General features: G+C 34.6%; 1 protein-coding gene across 1 annotated transcript; it reads left to right on the forward strand.

The window, feature by feature from the left end:
* Window positions 1–1,830: 1,830 nt before the first annotated feature.
* On the forward strand, window positions 1,831–15,779 carry ISA3 (isoamylase 3). Its single transcript, XM_086249856.1, has 24 exons — window positions 1,831–2,207; window positions 2,465–2,519; window positions 2,616–2,681; window positions 2,941–3,098; window positions 3,216–3,309; window positions 3,499–3,735; window positions 4,156–4,260; window positions 4,623–4,727; window positions 5,702–5,836; window positions 5,901–5,987; window positions 7,103–7,160; window positions 7,627–7,690; window positions 8,317–8,416; window positions 8,796–8,896; window positions 9,522–9,573; window positions 10,335–10,397; window positions 11,325–11,414; window positions 11,500–11,572; window positions 12,721–12,800; window positions 13,180–13,284; window positions 13,355–13,453; window positions 13,555–13,616; window positions 14,624–14,732; window positions 15,183–15,779. Exons 1-24 carry the CDS (start codon window positions 2,086–2,088, stop codon window positions 15,291–15,293), a joined length of 2,331 nt encoding a protein of 776 aa, XP_086105982.1. The 5' UTR covers window positions 1,831–2,085; the 3' UTR covers window positions 15,294–15,779.
* Window positions 15,780–16,715: the final 936 nt, after the last annotated feature.

Here is a 16,715-nt window from a genome sequence, read left to right on the forward strand (position 1 = left end):
TGCCTACAAATTTTAATTTCTGTTGTTTTAAGATTTGGCTAAACAAAGATTAAATGCAAGCAATTGATTAGGACTTCACAGCGATGCCTCTTTTCTCTAGGGGATCTCAATGTTTCCGTCATTTTTATATTCTCCGTAACCAAAAATAGAGTAAATGTTATTTTGTTATGCAGATTATTGCACTTGTATTAATATACTCCCTAGTTTTTCAATTTAGAAAATTAAGTATTTGACTTTTTAATTTTGTTAATTGAGGTAAATTTGTGAATTTGTTCGCTTTCCATCTAAAGTTCCGTTTACACAAAGTCAAATTCTCATCATGAATAATCTTTATTGAGGACAAAATGGTAGTCACGTGCCCATCACTTGTATTAATTTACCGAGTAAATTGACAAAATTGAAAAAGTTAAAGTACTTTAATTTTTTAAATTAGAAGTCTATGGAGAAAATGATACTAGTATAACAGTCTGAGGAACAAAATGACATTTATCCCACAGAAATGTTAGCATAGTTTGATAAGAGACTGCCTTGAAAGTAGGATCTGGATTTTTGGAGGCCTTTCCCACAAAAGATCAAGCTTTTGATATCTTTGTACAAACTAACAATCAATCAATGCTAGAATAACTGTTGGCCCTCTAGGATCTGGTAAATTTATTCTTCCAAGCTAATTGTATCATTTGATCGATGAGTTTTCAACGTTAGATTAACATCATTTTGAGATTTGAATCCCCCCTAAAAAAAAAAAAAATCTTATTTTGCTCATATACAGATTTATAAGACTAAAATTCAAATTCAAATTAAAAACAAGTAGAAGATTTGAACCCAATTTACCATAAGAAGGTATTACTTAGTACATAAATGCGAAATAAGAAAACATTATGGCAAGTGGGTAGGGTCTTAGTGATTTGATGGGCATGATGTTGTGTTGGTACTGTCATAGGAACAAGTTTCTTTTCTACGGAGGATGTATTGTTTGAACTTTGAAGGCTAAAAGAGTGACATCCCATGCGAACCAGCGTTTTTGCAGCTGCATGTTGCGGTTTAGCTCTTGTTCTTATTGGGCTTGGCATTTGTTCCATTATATCATGCATTAATAGTAATAAAGTTGATTTATATAAAGACTTGCATATCAAAAAATTGAAAACCAAAAGGTCAAAATAACTCAATGATTACCTGTTAAAAGACAATTATACAATTAAACATTGTGCTCTTCCATATAAATGTGGGCTTTGCATACCTCCCGGTCTTCAATACAAAATCACAATTTTTTTCTCTTTAAACTACTTATATTCCTTAAACATATCTCAAATCATAATCTGGTTATGATAAATGCATTTGTTGGTAACAGTAGCTATATGACATATAAAGGTGTAATAGAAGAAAAATTATTGTATCTCATTGTAACATTACGTGATATGTTGATGTAGTGTTATCAATTTATTTAAATTATAACATATGTACAATTTTAAGATTATTTTTTAGAATTTAAGATTTTAATTTTTAATAATTATACACATTATAATTTAAGTTAATTAATAACTTCAGGTCATTAAGATTATAAGTGAAAAAGTGACATAATTTATTAATAGATAGTCTCATAGTCCAAATAGCTTTTATCATCACCAAAAAATAAAATAAAAAAAGCAAGATATTATGACCTTTTGAGGCAGAAGATCCAACAAAGATGAGGCCAAAAAGAAAAAGAAAAAACGAAGAAGAAGATCCAAGAAAGTGTATGATATTTTAAGGCAGAGGTTGACGAACACGTGTCGAAGCGTAGCATCAAGCTTGAGTGCTCGACCCAACTCTCTCGTATCCGTTCACGTGGCAGACGTGAAAAAAGCACCCTGCTTTTGTTCCGCTCTCGACTACCGACAATGCCCAGAAACCCAGTAACAAACTCTCACTCCCACTCTTCCACTCCCAACTCCCAAGACTCCATCTCCATGTGGTACCTGAATAAAGCTCCTTCCTTTACTCTCAAATTCGATTCCCTTTTCGCTGTTTTGGCTCACAACTGTTCTTGCACGCACTACTTTTTGTGAGACTGTGATATCATTATCAACCAAATTAGAAGGATCAAAGATGCTCCGCACCCCTCATTTGTACGATTCAAATGTCACCAAACTCCCTCTCTTTGCATCATCGCCTTTTTCAACTCACAATGGCGCCCCGTGTACAGTAGCTTCCCCTGTTCTTGACATGGGGTAGTATTCTTGTTTACATTTCTCTGCCTCATTTCTTTTGCATATTCAGTTTAGTGGGTTCAATTTTCATTTGGGTTCCTTTAAATGTATTTGTAGCAGTGTGACTCCTTGTGTTTTAGTAGTATAGTGATTATACATGGTCAAAATGGTGTCTTTTAAGCTCGAATGACTGGTTTTGACTTTTGAGTTATGGTACTATTTTGATTGGTGAATAATCAATTGGGTTATTGTTGATTTGTGGGTTGATGTTTTGTTAGATTGAAGTTGAGTAAACAAGCATCGGGTAGCAATCAGCAAGGACTTGCCAGAAAGGCATGTTTATCGTTCTATAATGCAATGAAATCAGTCTAAATGTTTTGAGTTTTGCATTGTTACTAATTATATGGCTGGAGTTTTGGCATAGGTTAGACCCAGGATCATGTCAAGCATACAGCTAATGTTTACGGTAATCGTGCTCGAGAACGTGTTCTTGAGGTACTGCTTTATCATGTAGGACCATATATTTTACCTTCCATATCTTTTGAATGAAACTTTCAAATTATGTAATAAATTATGAGACAGAGAATAGTTTATCTCACAAAATACTATACTAAGATATCTATCATTCAGTGGTGATTTCCATCTATTTCAAAGAAAGAAACTGATTAATGATTTCTTCCCCTAATCCTCTTCTTCTTAGCATGCCTGAGTGGGAATAATCCACATTTCATGTGTTCGCTGTTTGCGATTATAGGAAGAAGCCCCCCCACTGTCAGAGACCAGCCCAACTTGGAAAACTTTTCCAGGGCAAGCTTATCCGCTGGGTGTATCAGAGGTTGATAATGGGCTCAATTTTGCCATTTTTTCACAGCATGCAACCGCTGTCACACTTTGCTTATCACTTCCAGAGAGGTGACATTGCTTTTCCATTTTTTTCATTGGTTAATATCCAATTCCTCTCTCTCGCTCTCTCTTTCTCTCTCTTAAGTTATCCCCAGACTCATGCTTTTAGTATATAATTTTGGTCAGGGAAAATCTTGGAAGGCTGGACGGTGGAATGACGGAGCTGGTCTTGGATCCTAATGTAAACAAGACAGGTGACATTTGGCACATATGTATCAAGGTAGTATTTGATTTAGGTTGCTCAAAACACTACCTTTCTTTGTGCTGTCCTTTGTTTAACAATTGTAGTTTTCCATAGCTTGAACATGCTCTACCCTCTTTCTCTTGATCCCTCTCCCTCTCTTTCTCTTGTTTGAGAATGATAATGTATCTGTTGATGTAGTTGTCTTGATAATGAAATATCCTACAGGATTTGCCCCAGAGCAACGTTCTCTATGGTTATCGTATTGATGGTCCACGAGGTTGGCATCAAGGGCATCGATTTGACAGCAGCATTGTGCTTATAGATCCTTATGCGAAGCTAGTTGAAGGTCGCCGGTATTTTGGAGATTCCAGAAACAAGTTATCTCAATTTCTCGGAACTTATGATTTTGATAGCTTGCCTTTTGACTGGGGAGACAACTACAAGCTTCCAGATATACCTGAGGTAAATAAGTTGCCATGTATTGTTGTCATGCAGTAAACAGGATAAATTGTTGTCTTCACAAATTTGTTCACTACGATGGAAATTTAATAGTTCCTCTCTCTCTCTCTCCCTTTCTCTCTCTACCACTCTCCCTCTACTCAACATCACATCTTCTGGTTAGATGGGAAAACTCATAATTGAAAATATATCTGTTATTTTTAATATATGCTTTCAATGTACTCATGGGTGATCTGAAGTAATTCTCACTTTCTTTCTCTTTTATCATTTTCATTTTTTATTTGCCAAATGAAAATTTGATGTTTCATCTTTTTAATTTCTTTATTGGCCAAATGAACTTTCCATCTTGTTTTCTAAGTTAAATGTAGAATTCAAAGGCATCTTATTACATCTCAACCTTTGTGTTTGCTGCTGTTTTTGCAGAAAGATCTTGTTATATATGAAATGAATGTTCGTGCATTTACAGCTGATGAATCCAGTGGTCTGGATCCAGATATTCGAGGTAGCTACCTTGGTGTGATTGAGAAGGTAATAAGTGATTCTACTGAGATGAATGACAACCTATCCATCTAATGACCATCCTTTGATACAAAGCCCAATACCTGAGAGTCAATAATTTGAATACTCCCTGTAACTCAAATCCTTATTTACCTTGGATTTTCTAACAATTTTGGATGTGTTTTTAGCAATTTCATTTTCGATTCCCCTTGTATGCGAAAAAAAGGTGTGGCATTTTGATGACAGATCATGAATAATAACTACATATACCGTCTAATGTGCTTAGAGTTATACGCTTTCCATTAATCATTGTTTGAATATAATAATAGCTATTTAATTATTTTGATATGTTGGATTTCTCTGACTTTTTTCCCCTCCATTTTAATTCTAAGATTCCACACCTTCTAGAGCTTGGCATCAACACAGTGGAGTTGCTGCCTGTCTTTGAATTTGATGAGTTTGAGTTTCAGAGGCGCCCAAATCCTAGAGATCACATGGTAATTAAACCAATTTCTCTATGTTTTTTTTTTTACTGAAATGTTTAATAAAAAACACATGACTGTAGTTAACTTGTTTGAGCATTTAAAAGTTTCTCTTCTTCATGCAATGATTTAAATGTACTGTTTTAAAACAAGCAAAATCAAGACTCCATCATTGAAACCTCAAAAGCTATTGGCTTATGAAAAAACTCAAATTCCACTGGAGATCAGGAATCATTCCCCACTGAGCTCCTTAAGGGATAATATACCAAGTCCTTGAGTTTTATGGTTTGGTGGTTGGATGATTTCAAACTTGAACAAACAACTGCTTGAAAACCAATACAATAAATATAAGATGACAATAATAGTGGGGACACAGAGCTAGTTTTTGGTGAAGCCAAATAGCAACTTCTTGCTTCTCTTAGTAATTCTATTTTTTTCAAAAAAGGAATGATTTTGTTAAATTATTATATTTTCTTTGAAATGCTTCTATGACCTCTCTCTCTCTCTCTCTCTCTCTCTGATTGATAGTCTGAGGGATGAAAACCCAGATGATTATCTTTGTGAAAAATGGATTTTTATATTCATAAATAAAAGAAAAGAAAAATGTGAGGACAAATCCAGCTTGAGCCGTCTTTCTCTGGGTGGTTAGAAAAATCCAGCTAATGAATCAGCGTGAAGCACAATTATGTTAGAACAATAGTCACTTGACTACAGTATTTAAGTCATAGCCACATAGGGATGCTAATGACCGACAAGTTGAATGCATCAGGTGGTTCCAAATGAAATTTAAGCTGGATATTCAAGATGTTGCAGTATCTTTCCATATGTTTTTGTGCTTTACATAATTCACTCTAACAAACTGAAAGTTGAATAATATTTGTCTATTGTTCTTTTCCAACCTTTTAAAGCATGTAAGCATTAACTCTCACCATGGCCATGTGATCTACTTTATTTACCAATGTGTGCCTATGGTTTCTTTTGCTTTCAAGATAAATACATGGGGCTACTCAACAATAAATTTTTTTGCTCCTATGAGCCGCTACGCGAGTGCTGGTGGAGGACCCCTTAAAGCTTCCCAGGAATTTAAACAAATGGTTAAAGCCCTGCATGGTGCTGGGATAGAGGTAAGTTACGTCTATTTGCAAGAGTGCCTGTTATTACAGTAGTGAAACCTTATCTTTTGTACAGGTCATTTTGGATGTTGTCTATAATCATACAAATGAAGCTGATGACGCCAACCCTTATATCACTTCATTTCGTGGCATAGATAATAAGGTGATGTCACTCTTCTGTTATGAAGATTTTAGTTATATTATTTTTATGTTTCAACCATCTGTTTTCAATCTCCAAACAGTTGAGATTAAGGCTAAGCTGAGTTGAGTTGCCTCTTTGGTTTCACTAGATCCATTTTAATTCTCTATAATTCAGCTATATTATCCTGCCATCAAATAAAAAAATTACCTTGCACCTCCTAACAGATTTACTATGATTTCTAAAAGACTGTGAATGTATAACTTAGAGATATGGTCCTTTTTGGCCTTCCTAAATATTCAGGTTCCTAAGGATCATTTAAGCTAAACTTGAGCTTTGCCAATAAGGACAGGTTTCAACTATTTAGGATGCTGAATTTTGAAGCTAAACTCTCTATTGCCTTATGCAAACAGTATAGTGCACCTGATTCAGAATAGATGTTTTGAAGACGTTAGAAACAGAGATATTACTCATGCTTATTTGGAGGCATTACCATAATGTATCAATGACCTGAACTGCAAATGTGGTTTGCTTTTTTCTGCTTATCTTTTGATAATGAGTTTTTATTCTTTTAGTGAAATGTAAGTTCATAGGCCAGGAAAACGGTATAAGTAGTTTCTATATTTTCTGATGATTGACTGAAAAATTTAAGATAGTAAGATGGGTAAGGATCACTTCTTACCTTGTAAGATGTTTTGAGGAGAACGAGGAGGAAAGACATAATTAATAACTTAATAATTGTGATAACAAGTCTAAGAATTGACTCTCCCTGTTTCTAGTCCTTCTATTTCGACCTTCAGTGGAACTTAGTTTTTGTATGGTTTTGAATTTTTTATTTGAATTTTCTGTAGCTACTTCATTGCTATCTTCTCATTTTCTATTCAAACTTGATGGCACAAGCACAGAGGTGGAGTAAAGGGATGCACTAGGAGTGGGGAAGCAGTCATCCCACTTCCACATGGAAATTTGATATTTCTATTTTGTGATCTTATTTTTATACGAGTTTATTATTATATGGTCCCCTGTGACTCTGGACATATTTGGCTCCCTTGAAATATCTGGATTTTTCTCAATAAAAAATTGTATCAGATTTTCTTCTTCTTCATTTTTTTTTTGAATGATTCATCCTACATCTACAGGTTTATTACATGCTGGACCTAAACAACAATGGCCAATTACTGAACTTCTCTGGCTGCGGTAATTCAAATGTCTTTCCTGATTGTCTTTTTACCTCTAAATAGTGTCTTCTTCTATATTAAGTTAATTTTCTACTATCTTCTATTAATTCTCTATCTTATATGGAAACTCTGATGTTTCTTTTCCATCCATTTATTAAAAGTGAAATATATTTTGTCTTTCATTGCTGGTATGTTATTGCATGAAGCAAGGAAAAGTATATCGGATGTTTGTATAATGTGGTACTGATGTGTTGATACCATATTGATATGACATTGATACGTCACCGAAGAAGGTTTATTTATTTTTCTATAAAGGAAACTTGATAGAGTACAAACTGTTTGGACTATACTGCTGAGTTCTGTAAGTAAACAGAATTGCCTTTTCCCTTAAATAAAGGTTGAAAAATATCATTATAAACATATGAAGTTCTCATTGACAAAAAAAAAATATGAAGTTCTCAGTTTTTTATTTTGTTGGTGTCCAGGGAACACATTAAATTGTAACCATCCTGTTGTCATGGAGCTCGTTCTTGACAGCTTAAGACACTGGTAAGGATACAGTTCATGCAGAGTATTATGGGTTAACATTATTGCTAATGACATTTATTTTCTTTAAGGAGTCCAACATATATATTTAACTTATTTTGTAGTCACCTGTTCAAATTTTTGGCATTTTCTTTTCATCTGGTGAATGATATATTAATCGTATCCATGCTTCTACCCTTTTGTCAACACCTCTGAAGTGTGAAAAGGCTTTGCATTCAGATTCCGTTACATAAGCTTGTTTTCAGTTTGGTGCTAGTCAACTAAGCTATTTGCATTAACCAATAACACATTCCATCGTTTGAATTTGATAGTGACCACTCAATTCTTTAGTCATCCTCGAGAAGCTTATCTTCGAATATAATATTTGGCATACAAGTTCTTAACTCGAGCAGAACACCCCCCTCCTCCCCAAGTGCCTTTTTTTTACTGTCACAGAATTAATATGCCTAAATGTGTCCTTGATTAGGGAAAAGAGTTGAATTTTTTTACCAAAAATGACTCTTAAAACTATTTAAAATGATTAATATAATATTTCATTGATGCATATATTGTCTTTATTTGTTGATTTATGTAATGAAGAGCTTGTTCATTTCAACCTCCATACTTTCTATTTTATTACACATTTTCAGGGTCACTGAATATCATGTGGATGGATTTAGATTTGACCTTGCCAGTGTTCTTTGTCGGGGAACAGATGGAACTCCTCTTAGCGCACCACCACTTATTAGGGTAAGCTATTTAGAAATACAAACATACACATATATGTTTGTATTTGTGTGTGTGTGTTTTTTTTTTTTTGTTGGGGGGGGGGGGGGGGGGGAGGGTGTACAGAGACTAAATATTAAGATTACGGAGTGTTTTTGTTTTGATGGTTGACAATTATTTAACTACAGAAATTCTCTATGTATCTAATTTCTAATATCAAGATCAAGGTTTTTTATGAATTCCTAAAGATATACATTATTACTTGTAGTTACATGTTTGTGGTCATTGCTATGAACGCACTGTATGTGAGTTTTGAGTTTATACAGACATGCCTTCTAGTTATTGCATGAAGATTCTAGAAGTTTAGTTGTGAGGATTGACTTAGCTTTGTTTGTTGGACCAGGCTATTGCCAAAGACTCCATCCTATCAAGATGTAAGATCATTTCCGAACCTTGGGATTGTGGAGGTCTTTATCTTGTTGGATGTTTTCCAAATTGGGACAGGTAATCTATGTTACAAATTTAGATTTTGTCCTAATTATATAGGAAACACTGTTATTCTGGTCTCCTTTGGACATAACCTCTAGTTTTGTTCTTTTTATTATTATTTATTATTGTTTTGCAAATAAAACTTACTTATTGGAAAATGTTTCAATTCATCGTCTCCATCAATAACTGAATCTTTTACTACTATAACATGTTTATATGCACTTCATATTGTTTTTAAGAACTACTTCGTGGTCTCTACAGTTAGGAATATGTTGATGAGGTATTTTTATTCAAGGATGAAAATGCCGATGCCAGCGGAAGTATCAGTAATTTGGATTTACCAAAATTTGGATACCTCTGGAAATATGTGTAGATATTATGGAAACATCAGAAATTTGCTTAAAAACATGGAAATTTTGAACCAATATTCTATAAAAATGAGAAACAATTAAATATGTATTTTTTATGGATGGTTGATAGGAAATTACAGGTTTATTGTAATGTATGCCGTGGACAACTTAGGCCACAGCTTTCTACTTCTATAAGTTTTTAATAAACTAGTTTGTTCATAGAGAACTTTGTGTGCCTGTGGAAGTCTGGATGGCTCGCCCTTATTACTTATTGGATTCCTCCAATGCAGGTGGGCCGAATGGAATGGGAAGTATCGTGATGACTTAAGGAGATTTATAAAGGTATTTTCACGAGATGACAATTATATAGCTTAGATTGGTCTGTAGCTTATCCAGTTTGTTAACTTTAATGCAAAGTAAAAACAGTTAAGCACTGATGTTAAAGCAATAAACGTTGAAGTATATGTATAGATTATGATTGGAGGGGATTTCTACTCAATTGAAAAAAAGAAAAGAGCTAAATTTGATGAGAGGATTTGTATAAATTTGAATAGGTTTTCATTAAATTAGATCAGTGGATGTTTGAAGCTTTATCATAAACTGATGCAATGGGATAAATTTTAGTATGCCAATTTTATTCTTCAATTTTTATATGTTTCAATAATAAAAGCTTGTTAGTTCATTCTTTCTTTTGACAGAGATGGACTTTCTTTCAACATTGCATTTATAGTTTTACTCCCTCTTTTTGCTTGGCATGCTTTAATCCTTTTTTTTTTATTAGTACCTTCTTAGCACCACTTTCTCGAATCTAGTTGCGTGGTTTGTGGAGGTGAAAGCACATTTACATTATAAATTGCACACACACACACACATGCAAAGTGTTTTCTTTCCAAACAGTTTGGCAACCAGGCTGTGAATCTGTTCCATCGATTAGGTTGATTCTTACCTGAATGTGTGGTCCATAACTCCAGATTTACAGTATGGCAACATAAGCATCTTAGGTTGCCAGACTATTCACAAGAGAAATACCCTATATATACACATATATACACACGCACATGTATTCTATGTTTTAGATCTTTCATTTAAATTTCTTTTTACAGGGTGACTCTGGTATGAAAGGAAGTTTTGCTACTCGCGTTTCTGGGTCTGCCGACCTTTACAAAGTAAGCATTGATATTTTCATTAATATATATTATGGTAGTATCATATCCCTGTTTTATGAATATCAATTTGGTAGTTGTTGATGTTCAATATGCAAACTTGTTAAGCAGGCCTTATAGTCTAAATTTTGTATTCCAACTGGGATATTTGTCCCAGCTTAAAAAATCAACAAAATTGAACATGGAGATGGGATCATTCATTATTGGGATTGAAAACATATCCTTCGAGTTCTGTTGTCACAGTGAAGTTGGAGTGAAGTTGGAAATGGGAATATACCAATTACAATCCAAAGGACCGCATGCCTTATATTTTCATGTTAAGGGGACCCTACATCTTTCTTTTTCACAAATTATCCTTTTGTCTACAAACTATATTGATTAAAACTGGTACCAAATGCCTTTCTTACTGAGACCCTTTTATTGTGATGCAACAAAAGTACTCTCATGCTCATGCTGAACATGATCAAATGTGTATTTTCATTTCTGGTTTCTACAGTACCCCAAAACTTGCCTAAAGTCCATCACTAGGGATAATAGAAAGATGTAGAGTATTAGGGTACCTGATCTTACAACCTAGAAGTACAAATATTATTTATTTTGTTTAAAGATGGTACCTACCAATATTATAATGTGGATTTTGTATTGTTTTACTTGGTCTTGATAAAAATCTGTGAAATCCTTTTAGCTGCTCTTAAATGTCTATCTAGTAATAAACATCTAGCTCCCATCTTTTTCTCTATTACTAGAGAATTGTTTAACTGAAAGTCTGCATCAGTTACTGCTGCTGCTGCTGCATTTAATGCAGAGAATTGTAGATTTTTTTTTGTTGCAAATACAATTTTTTTTTTTAGGAATCTGTGTTACTGCTGCATTTAATGCAAGCTCTAGTTATTTTGTTATATGTTCTCATAGTTTTCACTCATTCCACAGGTGAATAAGCGCAAGCCTTATCACAGTGTTAATTTTATTATTGCACATGATGGATTCACACTATATGATCTTGTTTCGTACAATTTGAAGGTACTTTTAACATTTTTAAGCTATCAGTTTGTCCCTTATTGAAGTCTATGTCATGCAGTCTTTCCCTTGATTGTTGGTTTTGTAGCACAATGATGCTAATGGTGAAGGTGGAAATGATGGAAGTAATGATAATTTCAGCTGGAATTGCGGTTGCGAAGGTAGGGCTAAACTTTGATGCATGCTCGTAGATATATTTTATAATATTTTTTGCATTGATGTATTAAAACTTGTGAGGACTGGAAGTTTGTAGTCAAGTCTATGGGGCCTCAAAATTGATGGCATCTTTTTTATTGTCATGCCATTATGGGGTAACATTTATCTGTCAGAGACTCAGAATACGGGGGAATTAGAAATTTCTTGTCACAAATACTGGGAGATTAAAGTAACAATTATTACTAAATATGGTGTATCAAGTTGTGATAATCAAGACAATGCACAAAACCAATAATGTCTTTCTATTTCTATTGCAAAGTCTTGGAGTAGTACTGGTGCTAAATCTGACGAAAAGTTCATGTGCTATGTCTTTGGTCTATCAAAAGCATAGGTGTAGATCTGGTCTTGTTTTTACTCATCTTGGCTATCTTCCTCAATGTCTAGGTAGTGTAAGTTTTAATTTATTGTTACAACTATTGGAAAATTGATTAACAATTACTATTAACTATGATTGTATCATGTAGTGGTGAACTAGTGATCATGTAAATGTACAAACACTAATATATCCTCTCTCTTTTTTGTAGTTTTACATAAAAATACATGGTTACTGAAAACATCAAATGTGAGCAGAAATCATGATTGCCTTTTTTAAGTGTTGTGCATTTATTGTATAAGAAGAGGAGACAAACTTGCTCCTGAATGGGTCATGGACATTGGACAGTTTTTTAGTACAAATTTCCATATTTTCTCCTCTCAAGAGTTATTTTTTCCAGCACAGGATCTAAATGGTCACACGGTTATTATCATGCAGTGTAGGATATGAGTGGGTACTGCTTAAATAAAGAACAAATTCTCTCTCTCTCTCTCAAAGATACATATATACATACCTACATACGTACAAATGTTCTGGGTAGGTTGACATGTCGGTGGAAGGGTTAATCTTGGGAACTGAATCTATGGTGTCAACTGTCAAATCCCAGGAAGTTTGCAACAGGAGGAATTTGGTTCACTTGAACTGACATTGCTTAATTGTCAAGCAGGAAAAGGGAGGGAGGCCGGGAAAGCCAACCATGCAGCATTGATTTGTAGTTATCTTTTGTGTTTCTATTTGCATATGAGGAAAAATTTTAATTTATCTATATTTATTCTACAGGAGAAACTGGTGATTCTATTATTAAAGCTATACGTTCCCGTCAAATGAAAAACTTTCATTTGGCATTAATGATATCTCAGGTAAATTTATTCAAAAGCTATTTTATGTGCCATAAACATGCGTTACCTTACTTTTCATTTGCGCCATTATTGTTGAGAAATTATATCAGCCTTGTCAAGTTTGGATATGGTTTCAGAATTCAGATTTTACTTGTTATTTTCCGATTTTTGGTATCATTTAAAAATTGCTATGCCTCTTGTAGCTGGTTCTCTCATGCTTGTTGATTGGCAGTAAATAGGTTTAAAATTCCCCCTCCTGTCCGACCCTGTACTCTTGCTAGAACATTTTTCATTTTTTTGTATTCTAGCTGCAGTTGACATTCCTAATTATTTAAGTTGTGATATGCCACTAGTGAGCATTTAGTGCTGATGTAATTTTTTGACTGAATATTATGACCAGGGAACACCAATGATGCTGATGGGGGATGAATATGCGCATACGCGAAATGGGAATAACAACAGTTATGGACACGATACTGCTATTAACCATTTCCAGTGGGGACAGGTAAATATTTTTTTGTTATGGTTTCTTCCAGCTTTAATCTATGGCATGGAATAATCTTTTGGCATGGCAGTTGGAGGCACGGAAGAATAATCACTTCAGGTTTTTCAGTGAGGTGATAAAATTTCGACAAACACGTCATGTATTTGGTCGCGATACATTTCTTGAAAAAGTAATCCCCCTTTGCTTTTGTCTTATATCTGGTGCATCCATGCTTTTAAATTTAACGTAAGCATTCACTTCTACAACTCATTAAACACTTCATTTGTGCAGAATGATGTGACATGGCATGAAGACAACTGGGACAATTATGACAGCAAATTCCTGGCATTTACGTAAGTAATTACACCTATCTTCTTAGTAAAAGATAGATATTTGATACAGTAAATTTGGATTTGTTTTCAAGATCTTGCACCAGGGGAGTACCCAGTATTTTCAGGGCTATTTGGCCTTGGCATCCCAATCATGCTTATTGAATTAGCAACAAAAGTGTGTGAATAATTTATCAAGGTGATCATGCCTTGCTTCAAATAGTCCATACATTAGATGGTTTTTGGTCCCTGATATGGTTTTGAGCTTATATGATGGCTGTTTCCTTTCATGTTCAGACAGTTTGTACGAGCATGGGTGTTTAGTTAGATACTTACCACATAGAAAAGAAGCTGATATTTCCTCCTTTCCTTCCCCTCTGCCAACAGCACAGCATTGGTCTTGTTCCCATAGCAGCTGCATAGCATTTTGTGTTTTCCAGTTTTTCTTCTTGTTATGATTCATTTCCTTTTCTTTCTTCTATTGGATATAGGCTTTTATAGAATGTCCTGAAGTCATTGAGACAATGCATTTTCCTTTCCCCTAGATTCCACTTGTCAGCAGGTTTCAATAAGTGTCCTGCCGTCAGATAGTGTTTAAGGCCCCTTGCATTGGAAGTTGAAACTGAGGGTATAAATGAAATTAGCTATGGTTTGGTTGGAGATGCCCAATATCATATTACATTATTGATTGTTAATCCTTATGGCTTCTTAGTCTTACCTTTCTTGACCCCAAATCTCGCTGTGATGGAGCTAAGGTAGATAGCTCAACATTACCACAGAGAGATGTTGGCTAGATGACTCATCCCTTCCATGCTAATTAAATAAGATCAAAATCACTGTTTGATTCTGTTTGCAGCAGTTGACTTTTAAAAAGTGTTTTATCTTAAATCGAAGGAGATGTAAGAGGATAAAATTGACTGAAGGGTACTAAACAAAATTTAAATTGGATTTATTAGAAACATAAACTGAACTGCAAGGTTTTGAATCTAAATGTTTTTGTGCAACATTTCTGTCAAATATTTGTTTTGCAGGTTTCATGACAACAATGGAGGAGACATCTATATGGCATTCAATGCTCATGATTACTTTATTAAAGTTCCAATACCTGCACCGCCAGTAAAGAGGAGATGGTTTCGTGTGGTTGGTTCCTTCCCACTTCTAATACATAGCTGATGTTCACTGATAACCTGCATATTCTGCAATGTACAGTGCTTTTGGAAAAGCACTATAGATTGCCACTTGCGTATCTTTCATTTCTTATTGCCATCCTGCATGCCACATCCCCTTTGTTTTATTCACTTCCTTGCTATTGCTAAAATAATTTTTAATACAGTAAAATCACGCATTTTCGACAACTGTTTGTTACCCCCATTGCTGATGCTTGGAACATGCCCTTTTTAGTTCACTTTACATAACCTTCAGCCTATCTTTCTCATTGTTTTGTGCTTCCTACTTGTATGTTATGCTTTCCATACTGTTTGAGGTTTCTGGTTTTACATACTCAAATCTTTTTTGTGTTCATTTCTTCACTTTATTGTTATTATAGATTTCCAGACAAGTCAACTGACAGCAAGCCTTGTTGAATTGCAGGTGGACACTAATCTTGAGTCTCCCAATGACATCGTGCTTGAAGGAGTCCCAGGCATTGAAGGCACTTACAACATGGCCCCCTTCTCCTCAATTCTTCTTGAAGCAAAATGATGACATGACTTCCGATCTGAAGCTGCTTGCCCATGAATTTTTCAAATGGCTTGGATATGTGGAAGCTGGTTGAATTCAAGGATTCGGCTTTTTTCTATCTAGGACAAGATTATTCTTCATCTTTTTGTTGAAATCTAGAAATGCATATCCATGCCACTGGGACGAGTAAAGTAGTTTTAATTTTGGAGTAGTTCAGAATCAGATCACCAATAAGGAACAGCCATCCTCAGCCTGCTTATATATGCAGTGAGCTATGAAAGCATGTAAGTACTTTCCATATTATATAATCAACCAATGGGATGAGAGAGCGTCTGTAATTACCACAATAATACTAGAGGCATAAACAATTGCACTAAATGTAGTTTGTAATGGAATCAAATATGAATACTTTAAAAAGTTTTTGAGATTTATTGTGATGTCTGTAGCATTATTCCTTTTTGGGTCACTGTTATTAATGTATAATTTACTTATTGAAGCACCAGTTCATTAGATCTCCCTGTTAAAGTGTGAATGTCATTCATGTTTCTTTGGTTCATCATCTATTCATGATTGTGATGGGTGAAGTACGTATGCAAGTGGAAGAATATATCCACCATGGTATGCAGACAGATCAAATGGCCTATAAATTTTGTATTCTATGATAAAAATAGGGGAATCTGTCGATTCAATGGTACAAATTTATATCGTATAATAGAAATGGGTGAATCTGTCGATTCAATTGTGAAAAATGTGCCTGCATATTTCGAACGTTCCTATGGTAGCAAATTCCTTATATACGGTCCATTAATATATTCAATATCTCTTGACTATTTCATCCTATGTTTAGGAGTCTGCAAAAGTAACTTTGACGTATTCTTGGCGAAAGGGTAAAGCACATAATTAGTGTCCTCTGCATGCTTTTCGCATGCATTTCATGAATACGTTGCATGTAATTATGTCATAAGCGTGGAGGTGGAAAAATTCAAGTTCTTCTCCCTTTTATGATTGTAATTTGCATTCTGCAATGAATGGTGATGTCGGTGCATATACAAACATAAGTACCAGACCAGTCAAACTTGAAAAGAGATTGGTCGAGTTGTCTTCAGCCTAGGATTGATGCCTCTCATCACTTCCATATTTTGATGAAAAAAAAAAAGTGGATAAGTCAGGAGAGGTTGAGATCTCCTGTCTCCAATTCCCTGTCCCTTCCTGTCCATCTCTCAGCTTTTTGAGGATCATTTCTTAATTCTTGTTTTACTTTTAAAAATTTGAGAGAAGGAACAAGAAGGGAGAGAAGGAACAAGAAGGGACATGAGGGATTGGGGACATGATCTCTACCGAGTCGGGAGGATATATATCAATATCCCTTTCAATTACTTTTGGGAATTTCTAAATATGTAAAATTACACTCTACATATACCCTCTACAATAGAAAATACTAAA

The sequence above is a fragment of the Dryas octopetala genome, chromosome 7, assembly GCF_963921425.1.
Source record: "Dryas octopetala chromosome 7, drDryOcto1.1, whole genome shotgun sequence".
Classification (NCBI taxonomy): Eukaryota; Viridiplantae; Streptophyta; class Magnoliopsida; order Rosales; family Rosaceae; genus Dryas; species Dryas octopetala.